The sequence below is a fragment of the Grampus griseus genome (assembly GCF_964374135.1).
Source record: "Grampus griseus genome assembly, chromosome: 2".
NCBI classification, from domain to species: domain Eukaryota; kingdom Metazoa; phylum Chordata; class Mammalia; order Artiodactyla; family Delphinidae; genus Grampus; species Grampus griseus.
In genome coordinates, this window is record NC_139018.1 from 41,337,685 (window position 1) to 41,362,627 (window position 24,943).

Here is a 24,943-nt window from a genome sequence, read left to right on the forward strand (position 1 = left end):
TCAGATCATTAAAATCTAAAAAATTTCTGGAAATCAAATAGTGTTACTGACTTTTTAATCTCCATAAGTAAGCATAGTAAAAATAAATCCTATAATTTACTATGATTATAATTTCTTGAACAAAAGGATATTTGGCAGTAAAAAAGTATTAAGGATATAATCTTAGAACAGTATTTTAAATTAAATTAATTTAGATTTATAAAAATTTACTATATGGCCCATCTTCTCCTATTTTTCATCAAAAAGTGGTTAAAAACTTGTCCCAAATTCCGGCACTTGCATGCAGACTAGCATTTGTGAATCATTCATCATATAAAGATAACTGCCTTCTTTCCTTGAAAATAGGGGTGGGATCTTCACTTTTTTATATTCCCAGAATATAAAACAGACTCCATACACTCCATAAATATTCAAGGAATAATATTTTCAGTTTTGTAGCAGAGTTTTGTGTTTTAACATTTCTTGTGCTTCAGTTTAAATCTTTTGTAAGTTACAGTACAATGTAGCCCAACTTACAAAAATTAAAACCCACAAGACCTCTTTAAAATATTTTAGGGGTAATAGTTCAATCTCTAAATGTAGATTAGCTGTCTCAAGGCATTAGAAACACTTTAACAATAAATTTCTCATTGGAAAAGATAAGACAGAAGTACTATTTCCATAAAAAATTAGGCCCATAATCTATGAAAGTTGCAGACAGCCATACATATTTGTCTTTCCTTGGCCAATTCTGACTATGGTGTAACTATTTTCAGAGAAAAATAAATCTGTTCCTATGCATTTTGCTTGGATACTCTCCTTTTCTGATAGTTCAGGTGAGTGAATGACAGGCATACAGCTTATGCCCTTTCAATTTACCTTATGTGGATATCTTATTTAGATTTTTAAAAACTCTACAAAAACTATATAGTGTATTTCCACCATTTATGAAGCCCAGGTCTTTCATTATGTAAACAGTCACAGATTGGGTATTTTGACTCACAAGGCAAGGCCAGGGTGATGAACACATAGTAACAATATGTTTGCTTTCTGCAACCTAGTATAACTAATGCCTAGCATGCAAGATGGGTATGGAAACTCTCCATGTTAGAGACACACTTAAGGAAAATGATAGTAAAAATGAGAGGCAAATTAAAAAACTTAGAAGACAATAGGAATAATAGGTGAGTGATTAAATTAGATCATAGCCTTTTATGATGCTGAGATAAATATAATTAATATTAAACACGCATACAAAGTAGATTACTGTAGAATATAGAGCCTAGGCAGCATAGGTGTTCAATCTGTCTGAATCCCCACATAAAAAGAGAGTTAAAAATAAAACCAAAATTCTATGGACAACATTTATAACAAAGCTACATAACAAGGTAGCCCCATAAGTCTCAAAGAAGTTGGTGGGGATAAACCACCAACAACCACAAGACCTACATGGTGTCCAGGTCTATGTGAGAGGAAGAAGGAAGCATCAGGGCAGCCTCTGAGGGACCTGAGAATAAGAGAGCCCCAAAATAGCCAACCAATATTCAGTGGAAGGTATGAGGGCCAACTGAATACAGCAGTTGAAAGTGGGAGGAGTTTTGCCCTCTGATACCAGGTGAGTGCATGGGACCTACAGTAAAAAGGTCTGAAGGGGATGGAGCAGTCTAGCCCCTACGAATCTTCAAACTGCCCCACCCGGGCCCCCTTACAGAACTGAATCTTTCTTGGAGAAGAAACTGCTGGGCTAAATAAAAATTAAACAGGATAAGGACAAAAAAGGCAGATAAAAGAGAAAGTTCAAACTGAAGTGGAAGAAGGGAATAGAGCCAGGAAATTTCAGAAAGTAAGTGCTACAGTTTTTAAACAGTACATATAAACAGCAGAAGAGGGAGATCTGTGAAATTAGAAAAGCTTTCCCAAACCCCACTTTTGTTTTAAAAGTTAAGACTAATTTCACTGGAAAATGAGCAGCAAAAAAGTATTAAGGTCAAATCCCAGATAAAGCTGTGTGCGTGTGCGTGTGTGTGTGTGTGTGTGTGTGTGTGTGTGTGTGTGTGTGTGTGTGTGTGTAAGACAGAGAGAGAGAAATATTGCTATATTGCTGCAGGCAATAAAAGTATACCAGAAATATATGCCCAAGAAACATATCATAACCATAAACCTATTATTTCAGAAAAAGCAAAAAGATTTAAGAATGATACAAGATACAAAATAACAACATAAATCTGGATTAGAAAAACTCAGAAATGAGATGAAAGAACCCAGAAAAGAATTCGAAATAAAATAATAAAAGCATTTCAGAAATGAAGATTAAACTAGTCAAAGACAAAAGACGTAAACACAACAAATAATGCCTTAAGATAAATAGAAGGTGAAAAAGATGAAAATTTAAAAAATCAAATCAATTTAAAATCTAAATGGAGAGATAAAAAGGACTCAAGAGAAAGTGACAAATAGTGAAACTAGGTAAAGATTCAACATATGGATAATGGGAGTTCCTAAAGAAGAGAACCAAAGAAAGGAAACAGAAAAATTGCTAAAAACCTCCAGTTCAAAAAAATAAAAGAAAAAATGATTTTAATCTACATTTTGGAAAAGCATACTGTGAACCCGAAATATTGACCCGGAACAATGAAGCCTGTGACTTACAAGGGAAAAAATTATACATTCTCATCAGACTTTTCTACCGCAACACTTTATGCCAGAAGAAAATGAAATAACATTTAAGATGCCCAAGAAAAGAAATTGTGAGCCAAGGATTTTATATCTAACAAAACTGCCTTTCAAGTATAAAGGACATAGATAAATTATTATCAACATTCAGTAACCGAAGGGATACTGTTTCCATAAGCCCTTCCTGAGGAATCTATAATAGAATATTTTTCAGACAATCAAAATGTTTGATACCACCCTAAGAACTGGTGATAAGAATTAAATACACAATTACCAATGAACTAAAAGGGAGAGTGTACAGAATGTAAGGGCTACATGCTCTAACAAAGTAGATATAGTATGATAATTTTAATTATTTTTTAAAATAGAGAAGAATGAAAAGAACATACACAAAATTTTAAAAAAATCTTTCCAGTAACATGTTGATGAGAGTATTAGCGCTATCATTCTGAGACTTTTGTGTGTGTAATAGGGGATAAAACAAATGAGTGATTATTAAATATCCTAATTCTATCACCTTGTATCCCTGAGAATCAGGATTATTGGTGTGGGAAAAAAAGATATAGATGTAAGTAACAGAGAAAGGTTAAGTTAAATGATTTGCAGTCTTAAATTCGAATTGGAAGCATCAATATAAATTCATGAGGTTAGTTTTACTTGCACATATACCACACACACACACACACACACACACACACACCTCCCCCACAACAAATTCTGTCCAATGGAAAGACCTAGAAACAATGACCAACCCAGATTGTGGCCCTTAAATACCACTTCCCTAAAAGAAACCAGGGCTCTTTGAAGAAATAGTTGATCCCATGTCTGCAACAGAAAAATACATAAAATGTGTATGGAACATCTTTCATACCAGGTGGCAAAGAAGCTATCACAGACTACTAGGGTCATGGCAAAAGGAGCTAACCTTATGATGCTTCCACTGGCTAAGGATGAGAAAATTTGAGCTTCAATCATGATAGTAATTGCAGTAAATTGAATATCATCAAATATGTTTAAGTCCTTGCATTCCTAATGATATTAAAACTAAAAAAGTATTGCTTATCTTCGGGAATTCGTAAGGAACTAATTCATTATCTTCAAAGTTGGTAAATAAAAGCAAATAAACATCTATTCTGCATTTTCTATATGAATAGTCCTACTGGGTATCCAAATAATAGATAAGGGGAAACGTCTCTATGTAAAAGTGTTCCAATTAATAAATGAAAAAGAAATTCTAGAATAAGAATGTTGCTATTTTGTAATCTCCAATGAATTAAAAGATACAGGCATTAATAATGGCTCCTAGAATCAGAAAAGTGAGACAACTAGACATTATGTGTCCCTGTAGTCTCGCCAGAGGAATGGAACCAGAGTCTGATCCAATCTCTGGATCCAGTTGCCAATTTGTAGAAAATCTGGAGGGTGGAGGGCATGTAGGGTGTATCATAGGTAAGCAAATTGGCAGGGTCTGGACTGTGGTAAACTCTGGTTTTGAAGGTCCAAGTATTTCTACAGATAAACAGTGGGGAGCAGAAGGGGATAGAAGGGAAACTTAAAAGAGACTTTAAAAATACAGTACATTAAAAAAAAAAAGGGAAAACCAAATTTCTGTGCTAGGGATACACATTTGGGGTGATGGAACTATAGGGGGAAAAGAGCAGGGAGAGGATAACTATTAGCAGTCAGGATAATGATTTCTTGAAGGAATGGGGCATATAGAAGGGGTTTATGCTGTAGGTGGCAAAGTTTTATTTCTTGACCTGGACGCTAGTTAACAAGCATGTTCACCTTATAATAATTTACTAAACCACTTGTTTGTAGTATGTAGTTTTCAGTATCTGTGTTTTATTTTACATACAGTATCTCCTCTCTCTGAACATCCGAAGATCCTTACAGTCATTTTTAGAGACATGTTTATACACTGGATTCTTAATGTCTGAGGGGTCTATATCTAGCTAGCTACCTTTACTAGTTCTAAAATTTGAAAATACCACTTGGGCATAAAATTTGTCCAGTTCCCTTACCTGTAAAATAACTGTGGTAATAGTCATCCAATAAGCAGGCTGTGAGGCTATGATGATGAAAGAAATCTTTGTATTAAAGAACAACAAAGCTACATTGCAAATACATGCTGGGCAGCTGGCTAAGCTCACTCACCTTGCATGACTTAAGAGTTTAGTCTTTAAATCTGTGCCTAAGCAAAATTATAATGCTTGTTATAACCTTTGGAACTGCAAGTAAATCATTAGAAGAAAATTAAACAAAAATGCCCAAAATTTATATATAGTCCTGGGACCTCTATTAAACTACCTTCTTTCCTCAGTTGCATACCAAACCCAAGGGAATTCTATTAAAAAGGACTTTGGCCTTGCAGTTAAGTCCTTAATCCATTTTGCATGTGGCCGTCCAGTTTCACAACACCATTAAAATTCCTAGAAGAAATATAGGCAGTATGCTCTTTTATGTCAGTCTTAGCAATGTCTTTCTAGATATGTCTCCTAAACAAAAGCAAAAATAAACAAATGGGACTACACCAAACTATAAAGCTTCTGTACAGCAAAGGAAACCATCAACAAAATGAAAGGACAACCTACTGAATTGGAGAAGATATTTGCAAATCATATATCTGATAAGGGGCTGATATCCAAAATATATTAAAAAACTCATTCACCTCAACAACAAAAAAACCCCAAACAACCCAATTTTAAAAATGGGCACAGGAGCTTTTTCCAAAGAAGACATACAGATGGCCAACAGGTGCATGAAAAGATGTTCATCACTAATTATTAGGGGAACACAAATCAAAACCACGAGATATCACCTCATGCCTATTAGAATAGCTATTATCAAAAAGGCAAGAATTAAAAAGAGGATGTGGAGAAAAGTAAACCCTCATACACTGTTGGTGAGAATGTAAATTGGTGCAGCCACTATGAAAAACAGTATGGAGATTCCTCAAAAATTAAGAATAGAACCACCATATGATCCAGCTTTTCTACTTCTATTTATCTGAAGAGTACAAAAAACACTAATTCAAAATATGCACCCCTATGTTCATAGCATCATTATTTACAATTGCCAAGATATGGAAGCAACCCAATTGTCCATCAACAGATGAATGGATAAAGAAGATGTGGTACATATATACAATGGAATATTACTCAGACATAAAAACGATGAAATCTTGCCATTTTCAACAACATGGATGGACTTGGAGGGTATTATGCTAAGTGAAATAAGTCAGACAAAGACAAATACTGTATGATATCACTTGTATGTGGAGTAAAAAAACCAAAATAAATGAACAAACCAAACTAAATAAAAACAAACATATAGATAAAAGGAACACAGTAATGATTACCAGAGGGGAAGTAGGGTGGAAAAAGGAACACAGTAGTGATTACCAGAGGGGAAGTAGGGTGGAGGGAGGGCAAAATGGGTAAAGGTGGTCAACTGTATGGTGATACATAGAAACTAAACTTTTGGTGGTGAGAGCACTGTAGTATATACAGAAGTTGAAATATAATATTGTACACACTTTTATAAACTTATATAATGTCATAAACCAATGTTACCTCAATTTAAAAAAAAGGACTTTGGCTTAGTAAAAGAAAAAAGGAAGAGGGTTTAATACTAAAATCTAAGGCCAATAAGCAAAGCAGCAACTCTCACCACAGTCGCAGAAGTAGCAGTACAAGGGCCTTGACATGGTTGCAAGGAGATAGAGAATGAGCAAGACCTGAGAATGATGATATATTCTGAAAATGTATGTCAGTGACTTGGGACCTATGGAAACAGGGGATACTGGGTTGGAGTTCTGGAACCCATATGTAATTATTTTTGTTATATGACATATAACAGGGAAAACAAAAGCCAGATAAGATCCATATGTGGGTGTACATGTGTATTACTGTATTTGTCTTTGATTTATAAGAAGGCAAACACAAATCAAACAAGATCTATGTGTGTGATGAGGGTAGAAAGGACAAGGCAGAGAGAAAGAGAACTAACCATATGGATAATGAACAGATGGGAAGACTTGACAACATTAGCTGTGAAGTGGTAAACTAGAAAGTGAAGAAGAAATAAAGACTCACAATAAGGAGAAAAAAAAAGAGTGAGAAAAAAAGAGCAGAAGAAATTGGAAATGACACTTTATAAATGCCATTTTAAAAACAGGTCTGGAGTAATTTTACATTTATTTTCAAGTAGTTAGAAATCAGATATGGCCACAGGTGTATATTTGGTTTGTAAACAGAATCTAAATCTAAGGCCTATTTTAGAGAAAGTAACATACTATATATATAGTTTATGTATGTTTTGTTCCTGAATTGGGCTGTTAATATGGTATATATGAGGTCTAAATTACAAAAATAATTTATTCATTAAATTAATAATTTTATTTTACTTAAATAATTTCAAAAAGACAGTTCTTACCAGGTGGTATATATCATCTAAACAAGTAAATTCATTAAAGCTGATATTAAGTTTTCGAAGTCCTGTTAACTTGGAGAGATCTCTCAATTTACTCAAGCTGTTTCCATGTAGATTCAGACTCTGAAGTAAAATAAAATGTAAATAAAAAACAAGACAGATTATATCCTAATTATAGCTATTTAAATAACATTAAGAGAGAGCCAATGAGAAAAAAATATAATTTTGAAAGTATAGTCTGATTTTATAATATGATTTTAAAAGGTATAGTTTCTAATAGCAGCATTGCATCTGGTTCTTGATTAATTTGATCTTCCACTTGCTCTAAGTTTATCAATAATCGGCATGAAATTCTTTTTAGAAAATGGCTAAATATTTTGTTGTGATATTCATTAGGGCAGACCTATTTCTCAGGCTAGTGAACAGTGTAGGCCCTAAAGATTTTGGGTATTGGCTAGGTCGCCTCGCAAGAAAAAGGATGGCAAGGATACATCCTGATTACAGGAAACCATATGAGGGCACTGGACTAAGGAAGAAAGGCTGAGGGTGTTAAAGTGGGAGACACAACATCAAAGAAGGAATTGGGAGAGTGTCTAAGACAGTTTCTACATCAGAATTTGGCCCAGATTTTCCCTGCCCATTTGATCCTGGGCTGTATAAAAATGAATGTTATGGGCTTCCCTGGTGGCGCAGTGGTTGAGAGTCCACCTGCCGATGCAGCGGACACGGGTTTGTGCCCCGGTCTGGGAAGATCCCACATGCCGTGGAGCAGCTGGGCCCGTGAGCCATGGCCGCTGAGCCGGCGCGTCCGGAGCCTGTGCTCCGCAACGGGAGAAGCCACAACAGTGAGAGGCCCGCGTACCACAAAAAAAAAAAAAAAAAAAAAAAGAATGTTACTATATTTTTATATTTAGGGGAAACCCTGATGTCTACATAATTTTTCTCTTTAAACTATACCATTGTTAATGGTATCAAATGAAGATTTATGCATAGTCTACAAAATAAATAGTGGCACAAGAAAATGTCAATATAATTGACCACCTTATTCACAACAAATGGGTATCATGATAAAATCAGGTATCTACCTCCCAACCCTCTTCACTTACCACCACCATCTTATACCCTATTATACTGTGGACATAACTAAATTCCTGGCAGGGAGAAACAATTGAATGTCAAATAGTTATCAAAACTTTGCTAAAATTAAGAAGGGCCAATTTATGCAGACTAGTTTACAGGTCACACATGACAGATTCTACAGCTAACTTACACTTAACATGTTCACAATTGAATTCATCATCTTCTCTTATCTGCTTGGCAGTCCATATTTTCAATCCTGATTAAGAGTTTCACCATCTAACAGATATTGTTGATCATCCATTTCCCCTCTTTTCTATATACATTTGATTCTAGAAATGTTTCTTAAATCAACCGCTCCATACCATCACCACTACAGTGCCTTAGTTCAGACTATTATTTGTCCTTTGGACTACTACAATAGTTTCTACTGGATTTCTATACCACCAGTCTGACCACAGTTAAATCTAAACACAAGCTATCAAAGTTAGGGTCTTTAAAAACAGAGAGCCTATTCCCTAAACAAAAGAATGTAAACTTATAAATTTGCCTTCTGAAATCCATCCCGATGTGGCTATAACCTCTTACTCTTCCATCCACAGCCTCATGTATCTTCTTTGTATTCCAACCTACACCTATACTTCCACTGTCACACACCCTATGTTCTAGTCACACTGAATTCCTCAGTGTTCCCTGAAGACACCAGGATCTTTCAAAACCATGTGCTTACAGATAAAGTATTTCCTCTGCTTGGAAGACAAAAACAATGAAATCTCTCATATCCTTCAAAAATCCACAAAAAGCCCACCTCTTTCTGTGGACCTCTCCCAGCAACTCCAAACTTCCTGTATTTGTTTCCATATCTGTCTCCTCCACTGAAATAATATCCTTGGGGCAGGGAAAATAACTTATTCATTGAACCCCCAATACTTATTTCATTGCCTAAAATACAGCAAATTTCAGTAAATGCTAAATGAGTAAACCAGTACAAAAGCCAGACATAACTGACAACTCTAAGTTTCACTATTTAATTGTGCTGTAAGAGAATATAAAATTATGTTACTCTGGGTTTTTTATTTCTACATATTTTATTTATTTTTATAGATGTCCTCATGAAACTCGACCTGGTGGGGATAACTGAAAAGAAAATAAGAGGTATGTACCCTCCCCTCAGTTTCTCTTACAGTAACGGCACAAAGAAGGGAGAACAAAGGTGTGATATCTAAATATCCTTCTTCTATCTAGTATATCTAGTATTCTTACTGGAAACCCTAGAAAATTTGCTGGCTTTTAAGCAATATAGGCAAATTTAATATGAAAAAGCCCCTCCATTCTTATGTTATGCGTGTTGACCAAATTAATACAGTCAGGTGGAGGTCACAAGCTGCCCAAGGTGTTCTGAAGTCTTAACTCTCCTCTGTTTCTTATCACAAACCAAAGATAATAAAAAAGACCTACCTTCTGGTGCTGTTTTTTTTTTAAACTTTTATTTAATCCCTTTAAATCTATAGGAATACATGTTCTATAAGCTCAGTCCAATCAGAGCGCATTCATTTATTAAACCTTTCATTACTGAAGCTTTATTATCAAGAATTCATTACTCAAATATGAAATCTTGACAATATAGTTCAGAAACAATTTTTCCATGCTGTCAGCTGGAAGACTGCTCCTGTAATAAGTATACTGCACACTTATGATAAAGGTGGTGATATTGCCATCATGTTATGAAGTTTTCTTTCCTCTCTAATAATAATCCTCTAAGGTAACGACAGTCTCCTAGACTTGAAGATTTGGTGGATGATGCTAACACAGTTTAACCAACGCAATCCCATAAACTTTCTTAAAAAAGTGTTTCAAATATTTTTAGAAGCAGACTGAAAACTGTTGACCTCACTTATTATTTTAAAAAATATTTTTTACTTTCTGTTTCACACAATCACTTGAGAAAAAACTGTCATCATAAACAATGGATTTAGAAATGTAACGATGGAGCAAAGTAATTGACTTTCAAGATAAAAATCATTTCAGAATTTTTATCTGTACCTTAGCTTTCAGTGCATGCATAGAAATATAGCGTCATGTAAGAATAATTTGTCTTCTTAAGTATTCTTATCAATTTATCAGTTAATATCAATTTGTTTACTACTTCTGCAGGTTCAAGTAAACAACCCACTTTCTTTGTTAAGAACCACTCAAGACATTCTGTTTTAAAACAAGTAACTAATGAGTATCTCATGTGTGCTAGGTATTGTGCTAGATAATGGCAGAGTTGATGCTAGTCCACTCAGTGTTTATGAGTAAATTAGAAAAAGGCATCCTTACCTCAAGATGCCTTTATTTTCCAGCTTTTAGAAAATTGTTACAATAGGCTGATTTTGTTAGTAAAAGAAATTTTACCAACAGTCATCAAAAAATTGTTATAGTAAATATACTACTCTTATTTGAAAGTTGCCCCTTAGGTGTGGCCCTTTTGTTCAATGTACACTGTACAATCTTATATTTTTGCCCTCATGCTGGGAATATAAATGACTAAGAACAGCCTAATCTCTGCCCTTGTGGAATTTATAGTTTAGGAAGGCATATGACAAAGGAATCTTACTTAGATTCTTAACTAGACCTAGAGGTAAGAGGATTTAATGCTAAAGTATAGATCAAAAATATGTGTGGGAGTTAACTAGGAGAAACGGGGTCAGGGGAGAACATTCCATGCAGGAGTACAGTGCAGGAGTACAGTGCAAGTGCAGAGGCTCTGTGTGGCTGCAAACAGGGTACATTAAAAAACAAGAAGGAGGCTGAGCACAGATTGCTAAAGGGAGGGTAATATGAGAAGAGTGTGGATAGACAGGCCAGGAACCAGGTCATGCAAAACCTTATAGGCCATATTAAGGACTCTGGTTTTATTTTTAAAACAATGGAAAATCATTTGAGCATTTCAAATAGGAGTAGTGAGGGGTGACAAATCAGACTTGCTATTTGAAAAGACTCCTCTCGCTTCAACATGGAGAATGGGTTGTGGCCTTAAAGCGGAAGCAGGACAAGGCCTCTTTTGCATAGCTCTAGTAGGCATGTACCTCCCCAGCCCCCAACACACAGACACACACACCTTGTATTGAGTTATAGTCAAGTTATATAGTGAATGGCATCCAAAGAGCACATTAACAGAATACAATGTGCATGGTGCCTCCTGGAGTTGTGTAGTAGCCCTATGGAAGTAGTCTAGGTCGGAGATAAAGGGAGTTTGGACAGAATGGTAGCAGATTTGAAATGGACAGATTGAGAGTCAAGATATAGAGGGAGGCTTGATATCTCAATAGAATTTCCTCAGTGTAAAGTAAGTTGCTTCAATAAGTTACTCAAATTCTGTTGATTAATTTTGTAAAGATAAAACTCCTGTATTCTATGTTGATTGGTCCTGGAAACTGTTTTGAAACTTACTATCTTAATCAGTTAAAGAGAGTTTATTTGTTATTCAGGAATGAAATTCCTTGCAAATTACAAGGCTACCTCTAGACCTCCACTGTCCTCTATGATAGCCCCTAGCCACGTGGGGCTATTGAGCACTTGAACTGTGAACTGAGATGTACTGTGAGTGTAAAATATGCTCCAGGTTTCAGAGACTTAGCATGAAACTATCTGTTAATGAATCTTCATATTGCCTGTATGTTGAAATGATAATATTCGGGATATATTGAGTTAACTATAATATATTATTAAAATTAATCTTACCTTTTAATTTTAAAAATCTTTAAAAATGTGGCTAATAGAAAATTCAAAATTACATATGTGGTTCATATTATATTACTACTGGACAACACTGATCAGTAGAAGAAAAGGGCTGGGCACTTTTAAGCATGCCTGGCATGGACAGCATGCTGCCTGGCATCATCAGATAGGTGGTTTAATATCTTTAGATTTCATGCGATAGATTCTGACCAAATTCAAGGTTCATGTCCCCAAATTTTAATACTCACCACAATATGACTGTAAATGCTAGTCTTGGCAAGGGAAAGTATTGTTTTATCATCCAAGCGAGTAAGTTTTGGTCTGGGCTTGATCCTGGGATCCATTTTTATAACTTCATCATCAAATTTCAAATCCTGGGACAATACTGATCCTTCTGAATTTTTTTTGCTCTCTTCTAGGATAACATTGTTGAATGCAGAAAATAAAGAATGAGCCTTGACCTAAAAAATTTATTAAAAATGTTGAAAATTTGGTTGCTGTATTTATCATTTTGAAAAAGAAATAGGCTATGTAGGAAAGATGAATTAACTTTTGTTCCTGTTATATAGTAATATCTATGATGAGTATCACATTAGGAAATCTATGAGAGTAGATTAAAACTGTGGGCTAAGAATGGGTGTGTCCTCCTGCTGAAAATTCCCTAAAACTAGCAAAAGACAAGTTAAAAATATTTTATAACAGTGGAGAGGGTACCAACGAAAGACTAAAAATTGTGAGATATAAATCAGAAGGGACTGAACTGACAGACAAATAGGAGCAGAAATGTAACCTGCAGCCAAAATATGTGCAGGAGATAACCACTTCAAAGAGCAGATCCCAAGAAACTTGACGTTCAGAGTGAACAAGTAAAATAGCAGGAGGATGCTCTAGGTAATTATCAGGCAACTAAGTAATTATCATAAGAACTGTGGATGAATGGGCAAAAACAACATGAACAAACAGAAATGGGTCTAGAAAAAACCAAAATGGTCCGTAAGAGAATTTTTTTTTTACTTTTTCATTTTATATTTATTTATTTATTTTGGCTGCACCGGGTCCTAGTTGCAGCATGCGGGATCTTCATTGCGGCATGCGGGATTTTTAGTTGCGGCACACAAACTCTCAGTTGCAGCAGGCATGGGGGATCTAGTTCCCCAACCAGGGATCGAACCTGGGCCTCCTGTGTTGGGAGCATGGAGTCTTACTCACTGGACCACCAGGGAAGTCCCCATAAGAGAATTTTTTAAAATCTGGGAGAACAAAGCATCTATAAAAGAATAGGCTGCTACAGAAAAGAATAGGGTAAATGCTTTGAAGTCAAAGTAAAAACAATTAGTGAAATAGAAAATATTCAATAAACGTTCTGAGAAAGCAAATGGATATGACAGCAAATCAAATTAGCAAGTGGAAGCTAATATTGAGGACATCTTCCAGAGCACAGAATTTAAAAACAGAAATGTAAATACAAGAGAAAAAAAATTAAAATACATGCAGGATCAGTTCAGAATGTCCAATGTTTAACAAACAGAGGTTCCAGAGGGCTTAACAGAGAATGGAAGAGAAGAAATGATCAAGGAATTAAGAGAAAGAAACTTCCCAGAGGTGATGAAAGAACTGAATATTCCGATTAAAAGAGTTCATGAAGTGGCAAAGCAGAAGGATGATGGAGGTCTTTGCCGACATCACTGAAGTCAGTCACAACAGCCAGGGACTTGGCCTCACTACTTCTTGTTATTTCAGTTATTCTGTTTTCTGTTTGTTTGGATTTCTGTGTCTTTTGCTGAAAGCATATTTGACTGATACAATCTGCTTCATAACAATATAAAATATAAATGCCCAGAACTATACTTAACAAGAAATGTTTAAGACGTATATAAAGGAAAATGTTGGAGAGGACTTGAGTAAATGGAATAACTTATCATGTTCCTGGATGAGGGGCCCAATACTACAAAGTAGTCAGTTTGCCCCAAATTAAATTTAAATTCAATACAATCACAATCAAATCCTAATAGGACTTTTAAATAGAATTTAACAAACTGTTTCTAAATTTTATTTGGAAAGGAAAATGTTCAAGAATAGCCAAGAATTAAAAAAATATACATAAGTGGGGACAGGGGAAGAGAATTTGCCCTATCACATATCAAAACATATCATCAGGTTGTAATAACCAAAATAATGTGGTAGGTGTCCAAGATTAGACAGAGAGATCAATGGAACAGAAATAGAAGGATCTATAAATAGACCACTTATATATGAAAATAATTTTAATGATAGCTAATATTTCAAAATAGATTAAAAAAGATGATGCTTGGTCCATTTTTAAGGATAAAATTATTTGACCTCCCCAACCTCACACAGAATAAAACAATTTCTAGATAGAATTAAAAAGCTAAAAGTTTTAGGTACTTCCCTGGTGGTCCAGTGGTAAAGAATCTGCCTTCCAGTGCAGGGGAAGTGGGTTTGATCCCTGGTCGGGGAACTAAGATCCCACATGCCGTGGGGCCAGCTAAGCCCGTGCACCACAACTACTGAGCCTGGGCACCTCAACTAGAGAGCCACCTGCCACAACTACAGAGCCCATGCTCCCTGAAGCCCGCGCACCACAACTAGAGAAGAGAAAACCCGCACGCCACAACTAGAGAAGAGAAAACCCACACGCCACAACTAGTGAGAAGCCCGCACACCGCAACAAAAGAAGAGCCTGTGTGCCGCAACAAAAGATCCCACGTGCCTCAACGAAGATTCCGTGTACTGCAACTAAGACCCAACACAGCCAAAAAAAAAAAAGGCTAAAATTTTTAGAACAACCTATATTAGTATTGGAAGAAAATAAAGGAGAATATTTATATAAGCCTTATGAAGTGAGACATAAAATTCAGAATCCATAATGTAAAAGATGGAGAGATCTGATCTCTTAAAAATTAACTTGTAAATTACAAATGAAAATGACAAATACTTTTTTTGCTACAAATAAAATGAAAATACAAGTGACAGAAAACATTTGCATATATATAAAAGATAAAGGATTAACATCTAGAATGCATATAAAGATTTTTCCAATCAATATGAAAAAGATAGAGTCCAATAGAAAATGATCAAAGGATATAACAGGTGATTCATAAAACTGTAAATAATCTATAAGCACATGAAAGGATAAAATATCTTTTCTTTGGCCATAAGATATAAACAAAAAGATTGATAACACCTGTGTTGGTAAAGATGTAAAGAAACAAGTACTGTCACACACTGTTGGAAATTTATAAAATGGTTCAACTTCTGTAAAGAGTACTGGCAAAATCTATCAAAATTAAAACACATATATCCATATATCCTTTGACTAGCCAATTCTTCTACAAATATGTGCTGCAGAAAAACTTCCATATTTGTATGGAAGATGCATCTGCAATGATACTCACTGAAATATTGTTTTAAGTAGTAATAAAATTGGAGACAACCTATGTTTCATCAACAGGGGAACAGTCAAATAAATCAGAGTATTACTGAATAGTATGAAGTCACCAAAAGACTGAAGTATAGACCTATGTGTACTGAAGTGAAATTTGTCCAAAACATATTGTTAAAGGCAAAAAATTTACAGAATACTTAGAACTTGACTCTACTACGTAAAATGGTATATGTTGTCATATGTGTAAATGCACAGAAAAAAAGGTTGAAAGCAAACCCACAAAGCTATTAACAGTGGATGCCTTCAGGAAAGGGAGTGGTGGTGGGATTGAGGTGAAAGCAGATTTTCATGTTTATTCTATATTCTTCAATACAGTTTGAATCTTTTCCAGTGAGACTACAGTTATATATTACTCATGTAATATATTTGCATGATAAAATATTTAGGTGTCATAATGATTTGTTTTGAAAATTAAGTCCTTTAAAGAATAATCATATTATATTTATACATAGGCATACCTTGTTTTATTGTGTTTTGGTTTATTGCCATTTTTTACAAATTGAAGACATCAAGCAAGTCTATCGGTGCTATTTTTCCAACAGCCTTTGCTCACTTCATGTCTCTGTGTTACATTTGGTAATTCTCATAATATTTCAAACTTTTTCATTATTATTATATATGTTATGGTGATCTGTGATCTGTGATGTTACTCTTGTAATTGTTTTGGAGTGCCACAAACCATGCTCATATAAGATGGTGAACTTAATAAATGTTGTGTGTGTTCTGACTACTCCACTGACCAGCCATTTCCCTGTCTCTCTCCCTCTCTTTGGGTCTCTCTATTACCTGAGACAAGACAGTCTTAAAATAAGGCCAGTTAGGGGCTTCCTACGTGGCGCAGTGGTTTGAGAGTCCGCCTGCCGATGCAGACGACACGGGTTCGTGCTCCGTTCCGCGAAGATCCCACATGCCGTGGAGCAGATGGGCCCGTGAGCCATGGCCGCTGAGCCTGTGCGTCCGGAGCCTGAGCTCCGCAACGGAGAGGCCACAGCAGTGCGGAGGCCTGCGTACCGCAAAAATAAATAAATGAATAAATAAGGCCAGTTAGTAAGCTTACAATGGCCTCTAAGTGTTCGCGTGAAAGGACGAGTCACATACCTCTCATTTTAAATCAAAAGCTAGAAATGACTAAGTCTAGTGAGGAGGCATGCTGAACGCTGAGATAGGCTGAGAGCTAGGCCGCCTGCTCCAAATAGTTAGCCAAGCTGTGGATGCAAAGGAAAAGTTCTTGAAGAAAATTAAAAGTACTATTCCAGTGAACACATGAATGATAAGAAAGTGAAACAGGCTTATTACTGATATGGCAAAATATTTAGTGCTCTGGACAGAAGATCAAACCAGCCACAACATTCCCTTAAGCCAAAGCCTAATCCAGAGCAAGGCCCTAACTCTCTTCAATTCTATGAAGGCTGAGAGAGGTGAGGAAACTGCAGAAGAAAAGTTTGAAACTAGCAGAGGTTGGTTCAATGCGGTTCAAGGAAAGAAGCCGTCTCCATAACATAGAATGCTGGGGACGTGGGTTCGATCCCTGGTCGGGGAACGGAGATCCCACATGCCTGGGGCAACTAAGCCCACGTACCACAGCTACAGAGCCCTCGTGCCCGGAGCCCATGTGCCACACAGAGAGAAGCCTGTGTGCCACAACGAAAGATCCTGCATGCCTCAACGATGATTCCGCGTGCTGCAACTAAGACCCACCGCAGCCAAAAAAATAAAGAAAATTTTTAAAAAATGAATTCATACCACTGTAATATACTCAAATTCTACGATGTATTCAGGCAAAACAAGGTCATGATCAAAGACAAACCACTTGTACTGCCGAATGCTGCAATCACAGTTTCTTTGTCCCATGATAGAATCTAGGGTAAAATAAAAAACAAAAACAAGCAAAACAAACACTCTTCAAAATGATATTTAATATTTTTCACCCTTACATAGATTAATAAACAACAAACTCAGTAAGTTCCAAATATTATGTCATTGAGGTTTTTTTCTCTTATATCTTCCCACCACTGTAGACAATTTCTTAATTCTATAAATACTAGTCACCCTTTCACTACACAGACTAGTAGGGTTTAGTTATATTCATCTCCTTTCCCTTTTCATACTTTTTCACTTTTCTATTCAATGTTTAGCCATATAGTTTTTGACAAATATATTACTTTTTTGTTGTTAAAAGTTGGGTAGGTTCTATTTTTTGAAATACATATAATATATTATACATATATATATATATATCTGTGTATATAAAACATAAAAAAAACTTTTACAAAATAAAATATCTACACGCACACATATATAAATGTCACTGAAATAGAAAATAGAAATATAGAAGTTCATTAGTAGCTAGGAACAGGTTTTTATAAAAAAGTTAATAAGTTTTGTTAGGTAGAGGTTAAACTGTAAGCATCTGTATTAAATGAAAACATTTTGTATTCAGAAAGATGAAAAAAGATTTATCTTCATCGCAGACATACTTAGTAAATATTTTCGAGGAATGAATACTGAATTAATCATTGGGTAGTTGGCTTGACTGATGGAGTCCTGATCATGAGCCTGAACACTCTGGCCAAGGAAAACCTTTGTAATCAGGAGGATGCCTAGTGTGAAAAAACAAAATGTTTTAACACTAATTCATTTGAATAATTTCCCCATATCATCTTCCTTATTGGCCCCAGACTTGACTGTATATTTTGTAAAGGTAGAGATCCTGGCTATCTTGTCTGCCACCGTAAAGCACACAGCACACTGCTTGATCCAAAATAGAAGCTCAATAAATATTTGTTGCATAAATAAAATGTTTATAAAAGAGAATTCCTGTGATTATATCAAGCAAAGCTTTACAGAGAAGGAAGAAGGAAAGAAGACAATATTTATCAATATTTTTATGAATTAATTTAAGAAACTTGTTGTTCTTGTTAACTGGGTAAAAATTCATCTCTGTATCATCAGCACATAGCTTAGATCATAAGAGGCACTCAATATATGTCTACTGAATGGATGCACATTTCTCTTCCCTTTAGCTATTAAGGAACCTTGAAATTCACTAAATCCTAAGGATCTCTAGGAGTCACTGAATCCTATGAAACAACTTCTAATTACTATGCATAAAGTATTCAGATGACTTTTTAAAACTATGTACAAGTTATGAAATGTAAATTGGGAGAACCTAATTGTTTTAGAAAGAATATTCCAGAAGGATCAAGAAAAACATCATGGATATTTCTTTTTATTTTAAAGATTTTTTTTGATGTGGACTATTGTTAAAGTCTTTATTGAATTTGTTACAATATTGCTTCTGTTTTATGCTTTGGTTTGTTGGCCACAAGGCATGTGGGATCTCAGCTCCCCGGCCAGGGATGGAACCAGCACCCTCTGCAATGGAAGGTGAAGTATTAACAACTGGACTGCCAGGGAAGTCCCTATAATGGATATTTCTTAAATGAGAATGGAGAAGGATGAGAAAAAAAGCAAGTGGTTTTTTCAAATATGAGTTCTTTCTAGATTCAGTAATCTGCTTAATTTTCTGATTATTATTAACTGAATGAAAGACTGCAAAACACACATAATTTAGTTCAGCATGCATCATCTTAACAGAGCTAGAGTCTGGAACCTAGAATATTACTTTTATAGAATTCAGTTAACCAAATTTCTGACTACCCAGTCCTTAGAAGGTTGAATAGTTGAGACCAAAGAATAGATGTCCCTTACTCCCTGACCTGATCAATTCTGTTTATTTTACATTCTTTGGTACTATGCATTAATACTTCATCTTTGTAGCTCTTATTATAATTGTAATTTTACAATTATTTGGATATTATTATTTGTAAGCACCATAACGGAGAAACTGTCTAGTCTGTATTGACTAAACCCCTATCACCAACCAAGTGCCTAATACCCAGTAAGCATTCAATAAATACTGGTGGAACTGAAGAATGAAAAGTGGAAGAGGGTGGGGCAGGAGAGGACATGATGAGCTGGTCTTTGTCTCCAGTCTGTGGGTACCTGGGAACCTCTCCCAGAAGTGTCCTACAAACTGACTCATGTACTTTTATTTACATATATTCAAGATGCAAATAAAGTACTAATAACTGTGACTAAATTAAAATACCAAACATTTATCTTCTATAAGGCAACTTTAAAGCAATCCACACACTTCACAATTTGTCTTTAGCCAACTTTAGATATATAACCAGATTTTCTTATCATCTTATATTTTGATAATTAAGGACAAATAAGGCCTGTCTTCCTGAGTGCTTTATGTAATGATTATCATATAAATAGGCCAAGTTCTCTTTTCTCTTTCCTATGAATTTGGGGTTTGTATGGTGATTGTGTGTGTGTGTTTGTGTATAACATGTACATAAATATGTTAAGTTTATTTTTAGGACACAACTTAATGAACAAAAGTAGATTATGAAAAGTGTTTATTTCATATAAGATGGATTAAATATGATTAACGAATGAGTCTCATTCTATTGATGTTGCTGATAATAATCACTCAGTAAATATTTGTTGACAACCTGACTAAAGTAATAATAATCAGAAAGTCATGTATCACTACACTGGTAAACACTAAATAAAATGGGTTTCAGAAAACCTCCCAGGTTGATAAAACCAAGTATCAAAAATATTATGCAAATAATTAGTGAATTTGAATACTTAGAACTTAAAAGTTCAGAAACACTGCATACTTGTATTACCATGTCTGAAGAGCTCATGCTCAAGAGAGTTTTTCTTCTCATTCTTGTACTTTTGCTGTAGAAATTCAATTCTGGGACACTCACATATACTTAGGCTGTTAGCAAGAATAACAGCTTCTTTTCTGAGAGGCAGCTGTAAAGAAAAAACAAAGTATGAGTATTTTTGCAAGATTGGCAATACTTCAACTTTATAAGATGGTTTATCATTTTATATTTATGTGTCTGTACAAGGAAACTGCAGGTCAGACTCACTGAAAAGAAGTAGATAACCTTCAGGTGCAACTTCATTCTATAAAACCATTTATATATTTTAAATTTATATGCAAATAGATTTATGAAAAGTAATACAGAACAACATTTGTTCCTGTAAAACCAGCCAGAGTCAAAACTGACCACTCTGTGTGGTGCAGGAGCTATAGTTTTGCACGTTTTCAAGGATACTCCACTAGCAACTGTGCAAATTCCAAAAAGAAAATTCTGTGGGAAATTACACTGAAGATTCTTATTTAAATAAATAAAAGTCTAATAATTGGTCTAATAATCTACATTATTTTCCAAATACATCTCATTGTGCTAATGCATGGAAATTTTAGTTTGCATTGTGATTAGAGTTACTTCTTTAAAAGTGTTTTATCAGAAATATTCATATTACTTGCTGTGAAAGCAGCTCTAAAACAAACAAAAATCTCTATTTTTAACAGTAAAAAAAAAAAAAACCTAAGAGAGTTTATATGATCTATCCAAGGACTGAAGCAGAAATTGGCAAAGTCATGACTTGGACTCAGGTCTACTCCTCCTTGTCACTTCTTGGAGTTTTGAAATTATTACTAGCTTAATATTAGTAGCCAAATTATCTAAAATATATCTTTTATATAAATGCTGAATTGCCTATTTTCTTATTGAAACCTGTTATTCAAAGAGATTTAGAAAAATAAATACTAAAATGTGGCTCATCTGATCACAAATTCCACATTCTAGTAATTATAATCTCAGATTTCCCATGAACATCACTAAATATCCATTAGATAGAGGCTATGTGCATGGCTCTCTGCCTGGACCAGACACTGCCACACTAAGCCAAATCCTCCTTCTCAGCTGCTTACACAGCATATCTTTTTAATCAGATCCTGTCTCTTAAATGATGCAGAACATAAATATCAATCTTTACTCATTGTGTGCACAACATAACATAGAAATTTAGCTTATCTGAGCTTTGTGCTACCCAGTGATTTTTCTAGCCAATTATCTTGCCCCATTTCTAAGATCTTAACAATGAGAGTAATTGATGGTGTGTGGAGAAAGAAGGGCAGAATAGTAAACTTTAACCTTCTGGTATTTTCTTGTTTAGAGGCAAGACGGGGAAAGAAAAGGAAACAAAGATGGGACAATCAGAAAAATGTGAGGATAACAATAGTGTATGGATGCTAAAGGAGAGTTTCAAAATGGAAAGAGCAATCAAAAGTATCAAATGTTTTAGCAATAACCTGCCTCCTTAGCACAGAAGGCTGCGTGTCAGTCTCATAATCAAATGTTTCAGCAATAATGGTGAATTTAATAAAAAATTTTCTATGTGCCAGAAACTGGTCTAAGAACGTTTTTGGTAAATTTTAATAATATATTTTAAATCTAATATTTCGCAAATATTATCATTTTAATATGTAATCAATATAAGAAATTATAGTCTTTTTTTCTGTACTAAGTCTTCAAAAACTGGTATTATATGTCTTAAACTTTTAGCACACCTTAATTCTGACCAGTCACATTTCAAATGCTCAGTAGTCACATGTGGGTGGTGCCTACTATATTGGACAGAGCAGTGTAGAGCACTGCTGGAAGGATTAGAGATATTGTATCTCCTTTAGGAGATGCAGGGGATAAAGTGCTAGCACAGTGTCTGGCAGGCAGAAAACACACAGAAATAGCCCCATCCTTCCTCTACCCTTTGTGCCCATGATGGTTCAGAGTTCTCTGATATGACCCTGAGCACTTCACTCACCTTCCTCAATTCTTCACCTCCTTCCTACTTCTCTTCCAGAAAGTACAGTGAGGGCACTCTCACTATACCACCCTGCTGAAGCTACCATCATCTCTGGCCTGAGCTGCTGTAGGACCTCCCCCGTATAGTGGCCCTGTCATTGCTTCTACTTCCTCCAATTTATTCTCCACCAAGAGGTTGGAAAGCTTTATTGTGATTTTTTTTTTATTGTGGTAAAAAAAACACATAAGGTTAAAAGCTACCATTTTAACCATTTTAAAGTGTACAATTCATTGGCATTAAGTACATTCACGATGTTGTACAACCATCACCACTATCCATTTCCAGAACGTCATCCCAAATTGAACCTGTATACTCATTAAACAATAACTCTTTGTCCCTCTATCCTCCCCATCCCCTGGTAACCTCTATTCTACTTTCTGTGTCTACCAATTTGCCTATTCTAGATATCTTATGTAAGTGGAATCGTACAGTATTTGTCCCTTTGTGTCTGGCTTCTTTTATTTAACATAATGTTTTCAAGGTTCATCCATGTTGTAGCATGTATCAGAATTTGATTTCTTCTTATGACTGAATAATATTCTCTTGTATGTATATACCACATTTTATTTATCCATTCATCAGTTAATGGACATTTGGGTTGCTCCTACTTTTTGGCTATTGTGAATAATGATGCTATGAACAAGTATCCAAGAACCTTTTTGCACATATCTCACTAAATCCTAACCATTCTGTTAAGAAGATACTATTATTATCTTCACTTTACAGAATGGATGAAACAGGCACAGAGAGGTGAAGTCACCCAGCTGGTGAGTAGGAAAGCCAGGATTCAAATACAGCAATACTTTGATTTTATGCGTGCCATGATGAGAAAAGGATTAGGAAACACTGCTCTATACCAGTGTGCTACAGCTGCCTCGTCAAATGGGTGGAGGACCGAGAAAGGTTGATTGGATATTTTGGAGCTCAGGAGTGACCAAGGATAAAGCAATATCAGTATCAAGGTGGGGAAAATGAAGTAGAGAATAAAGAAATGGTGGCAGTAAAAGTAAAGAGAAAAATAGGATGATAGAAAGCACAGCAGTGTTAACTGAATGAATTTTTTCAAGATGGAGAAGACCTCGATGAGTTTAAAACGGATTAAAGAAGTGGATTTCAAAATCATCCACAAAAGGATCACAATATAAAATATAAGATGCCTAGAAAGATTAAATAGATAATAATGAAGATAAAGTAATTCATGATTCAACCAACTGTAGATTGAAAATATTTTTAAAAAAGAATTCTGGAAAGTTCCAAAAAGCAAAACTTGAATTTGCCCTGCTTCCACAACTATTTACATAGAATTTACATTGTACTTACAACTATTTACACAGCATTTACATTGTATTAGGTATTACAAGTAATCTAGAGATGATTTAAAGTATACAAAAGGATGTGCATAGGTTACATGCCAATAGTATGCCATTTCATATAAGGGACTTGAGCATCCTTGGATTTCGGTATTTGTGGGAGGTCCTGGAACCAATCCCCCTGGGATACTGAGGAATTGTACTTTCCATGATAGCACTAAGCTTTTTTGTGAAACAGTGTAAGTTTGCTTTAACATGAATGAAAGCATTGAGAATCAAACCACGCTTGATCAGTGGCAAAGTTTTATTCATTAGGAAGAAAGCATTATTCTGAATGACATTTTATGTTACCTTGCTCGTTTCACTGTCTTTGAATCCTTTTTCAAGTATTTGTAGCAGATGCTTTTTCTTCACTGTAACTTCAGGATCAAAAACATAAAAAAGGCATTCCAGCATCTGTCGATAGCTCCTTAAGAATAATTAAGACAAAAAAAGTTTTAGAATTGATTTCAGAAAAGCCTAGCTGTAGATAAGTGACCATATGCCTTGCCCAGGATATTTCCCATTTACGCTGGATGTTCCAGTGTCATTATTAAACTTGCACTCCTCCTCAGTCTCAAAAAGAGCTCCAATGTGGATAAACTATGAGGTCATCCTAGTCAAGGAAGATGCATGAAAAGGAACTATTTACTGACAAGGATATTTTCAACATTGTAAACTTTTAAAACAGAAAGACTTTCTTTTACAAAATAAAATCAGACTGTTGTAAAAATGTTCCTTATGGAAGTTAACTTCTTACTCTGAATCATGCATATCTTCATTGTCCAAAAACTTTTGGAATTTCTCTTCAAATTTTAGTCTCAGAATACGGTTGTTAACCTTGATGACACGTTTTACTTTCACTCCTGTAATACCATACGTTCTGAAGTCCCATGTACAAAAACGTGATAGAATTAATTCATAGCAGGAATTAAACCTATATGGGAATACAAAATATATGCAAAGAAAAGAGATTTTCCTTAAAATGTTGAGAACACAAAGTTACATATGAAAAAAGTAATAGCTAATATATATATTTTTTTTTTGCTAAAGATAAATGGTCATATAGTATAGCTCTGATTTGGTTCTTATTCAATCAGTAAAAGAGGCGCTAAACTTTGAAACATAAAATAATAGTTCTTTCATTAATTATTATATATTTGTTCTGACTAAAAGATATGGAGCAATCCTCCTTTATTGAAACACTTCATTTTTTGGCTTCAGTAAAACTACATGCTTCTGGCTTTCATCTTACTGGCTGCTCTTTCATGTTTTTCTTTGCTGCTTCTCTTTCCTCTGACAGACTTCTAAATGTTGGATTGCCCCAGCAATCAGTCTTTGGCTCTCCTCTTGTTTCCATAAACTCTATCCCTAGGTGATTTCACCTGGTCCTTTGGGAATACATATTTTAAATATATTATTTATATATATATATAAATACATATACATATATATTTATTATACTAGTATATTCCAACATTTTATTTTCAGGCTTTACCCT

At 35.0% G+C, this 24,943-nt stretch overlaps 1 protein-coding gene across 1 annotated transcript in view; it reads right to left on the reverse strand.

The window, feature by feature from the left end:
* The window catches only part of LRRC9 (leucine rich repeat containing 9), a gene marked incomplete at both ends in the record, with an annotated part of 100,081 nt that overhangs the window by 46,599 nt on the left and 28,539 nt on the right, over positions 1 to 24,943 (reverse strand). The window contains 7 exons of the mRNA XM_082647576.1: positions 7,090 to 7,209; positions 12,135 to 12,347; positions 17,096 to 17,211; positions 17,830 to 17,952; positions 20,056 to 20,188; positions 23,755 to 23,872; positions 24,203 to 24,379. Of these exons, the coding sequence (XP_082503702.1) occupies positions 7,090 to 7,209; positions 12,135 to 12,347; positions 17,096 to 17,211; positions 17,830 to 17,952; positions 20,056 to 20,188; positions 23,755 to 23,872; positions 24,203 to 24,379 (1,000 nt within the window). The remainder of the gene's footprint in view (positions 1 to 7,089; positions 7,210 to 12,134; positions 12,348 to 17,095; positions 17,212 to 17,829; positions 17,953 to 20,055; positions 20,189 to 23,754; positions 23,873 to 24,202; positions 24,380 to 24,943) is intronic.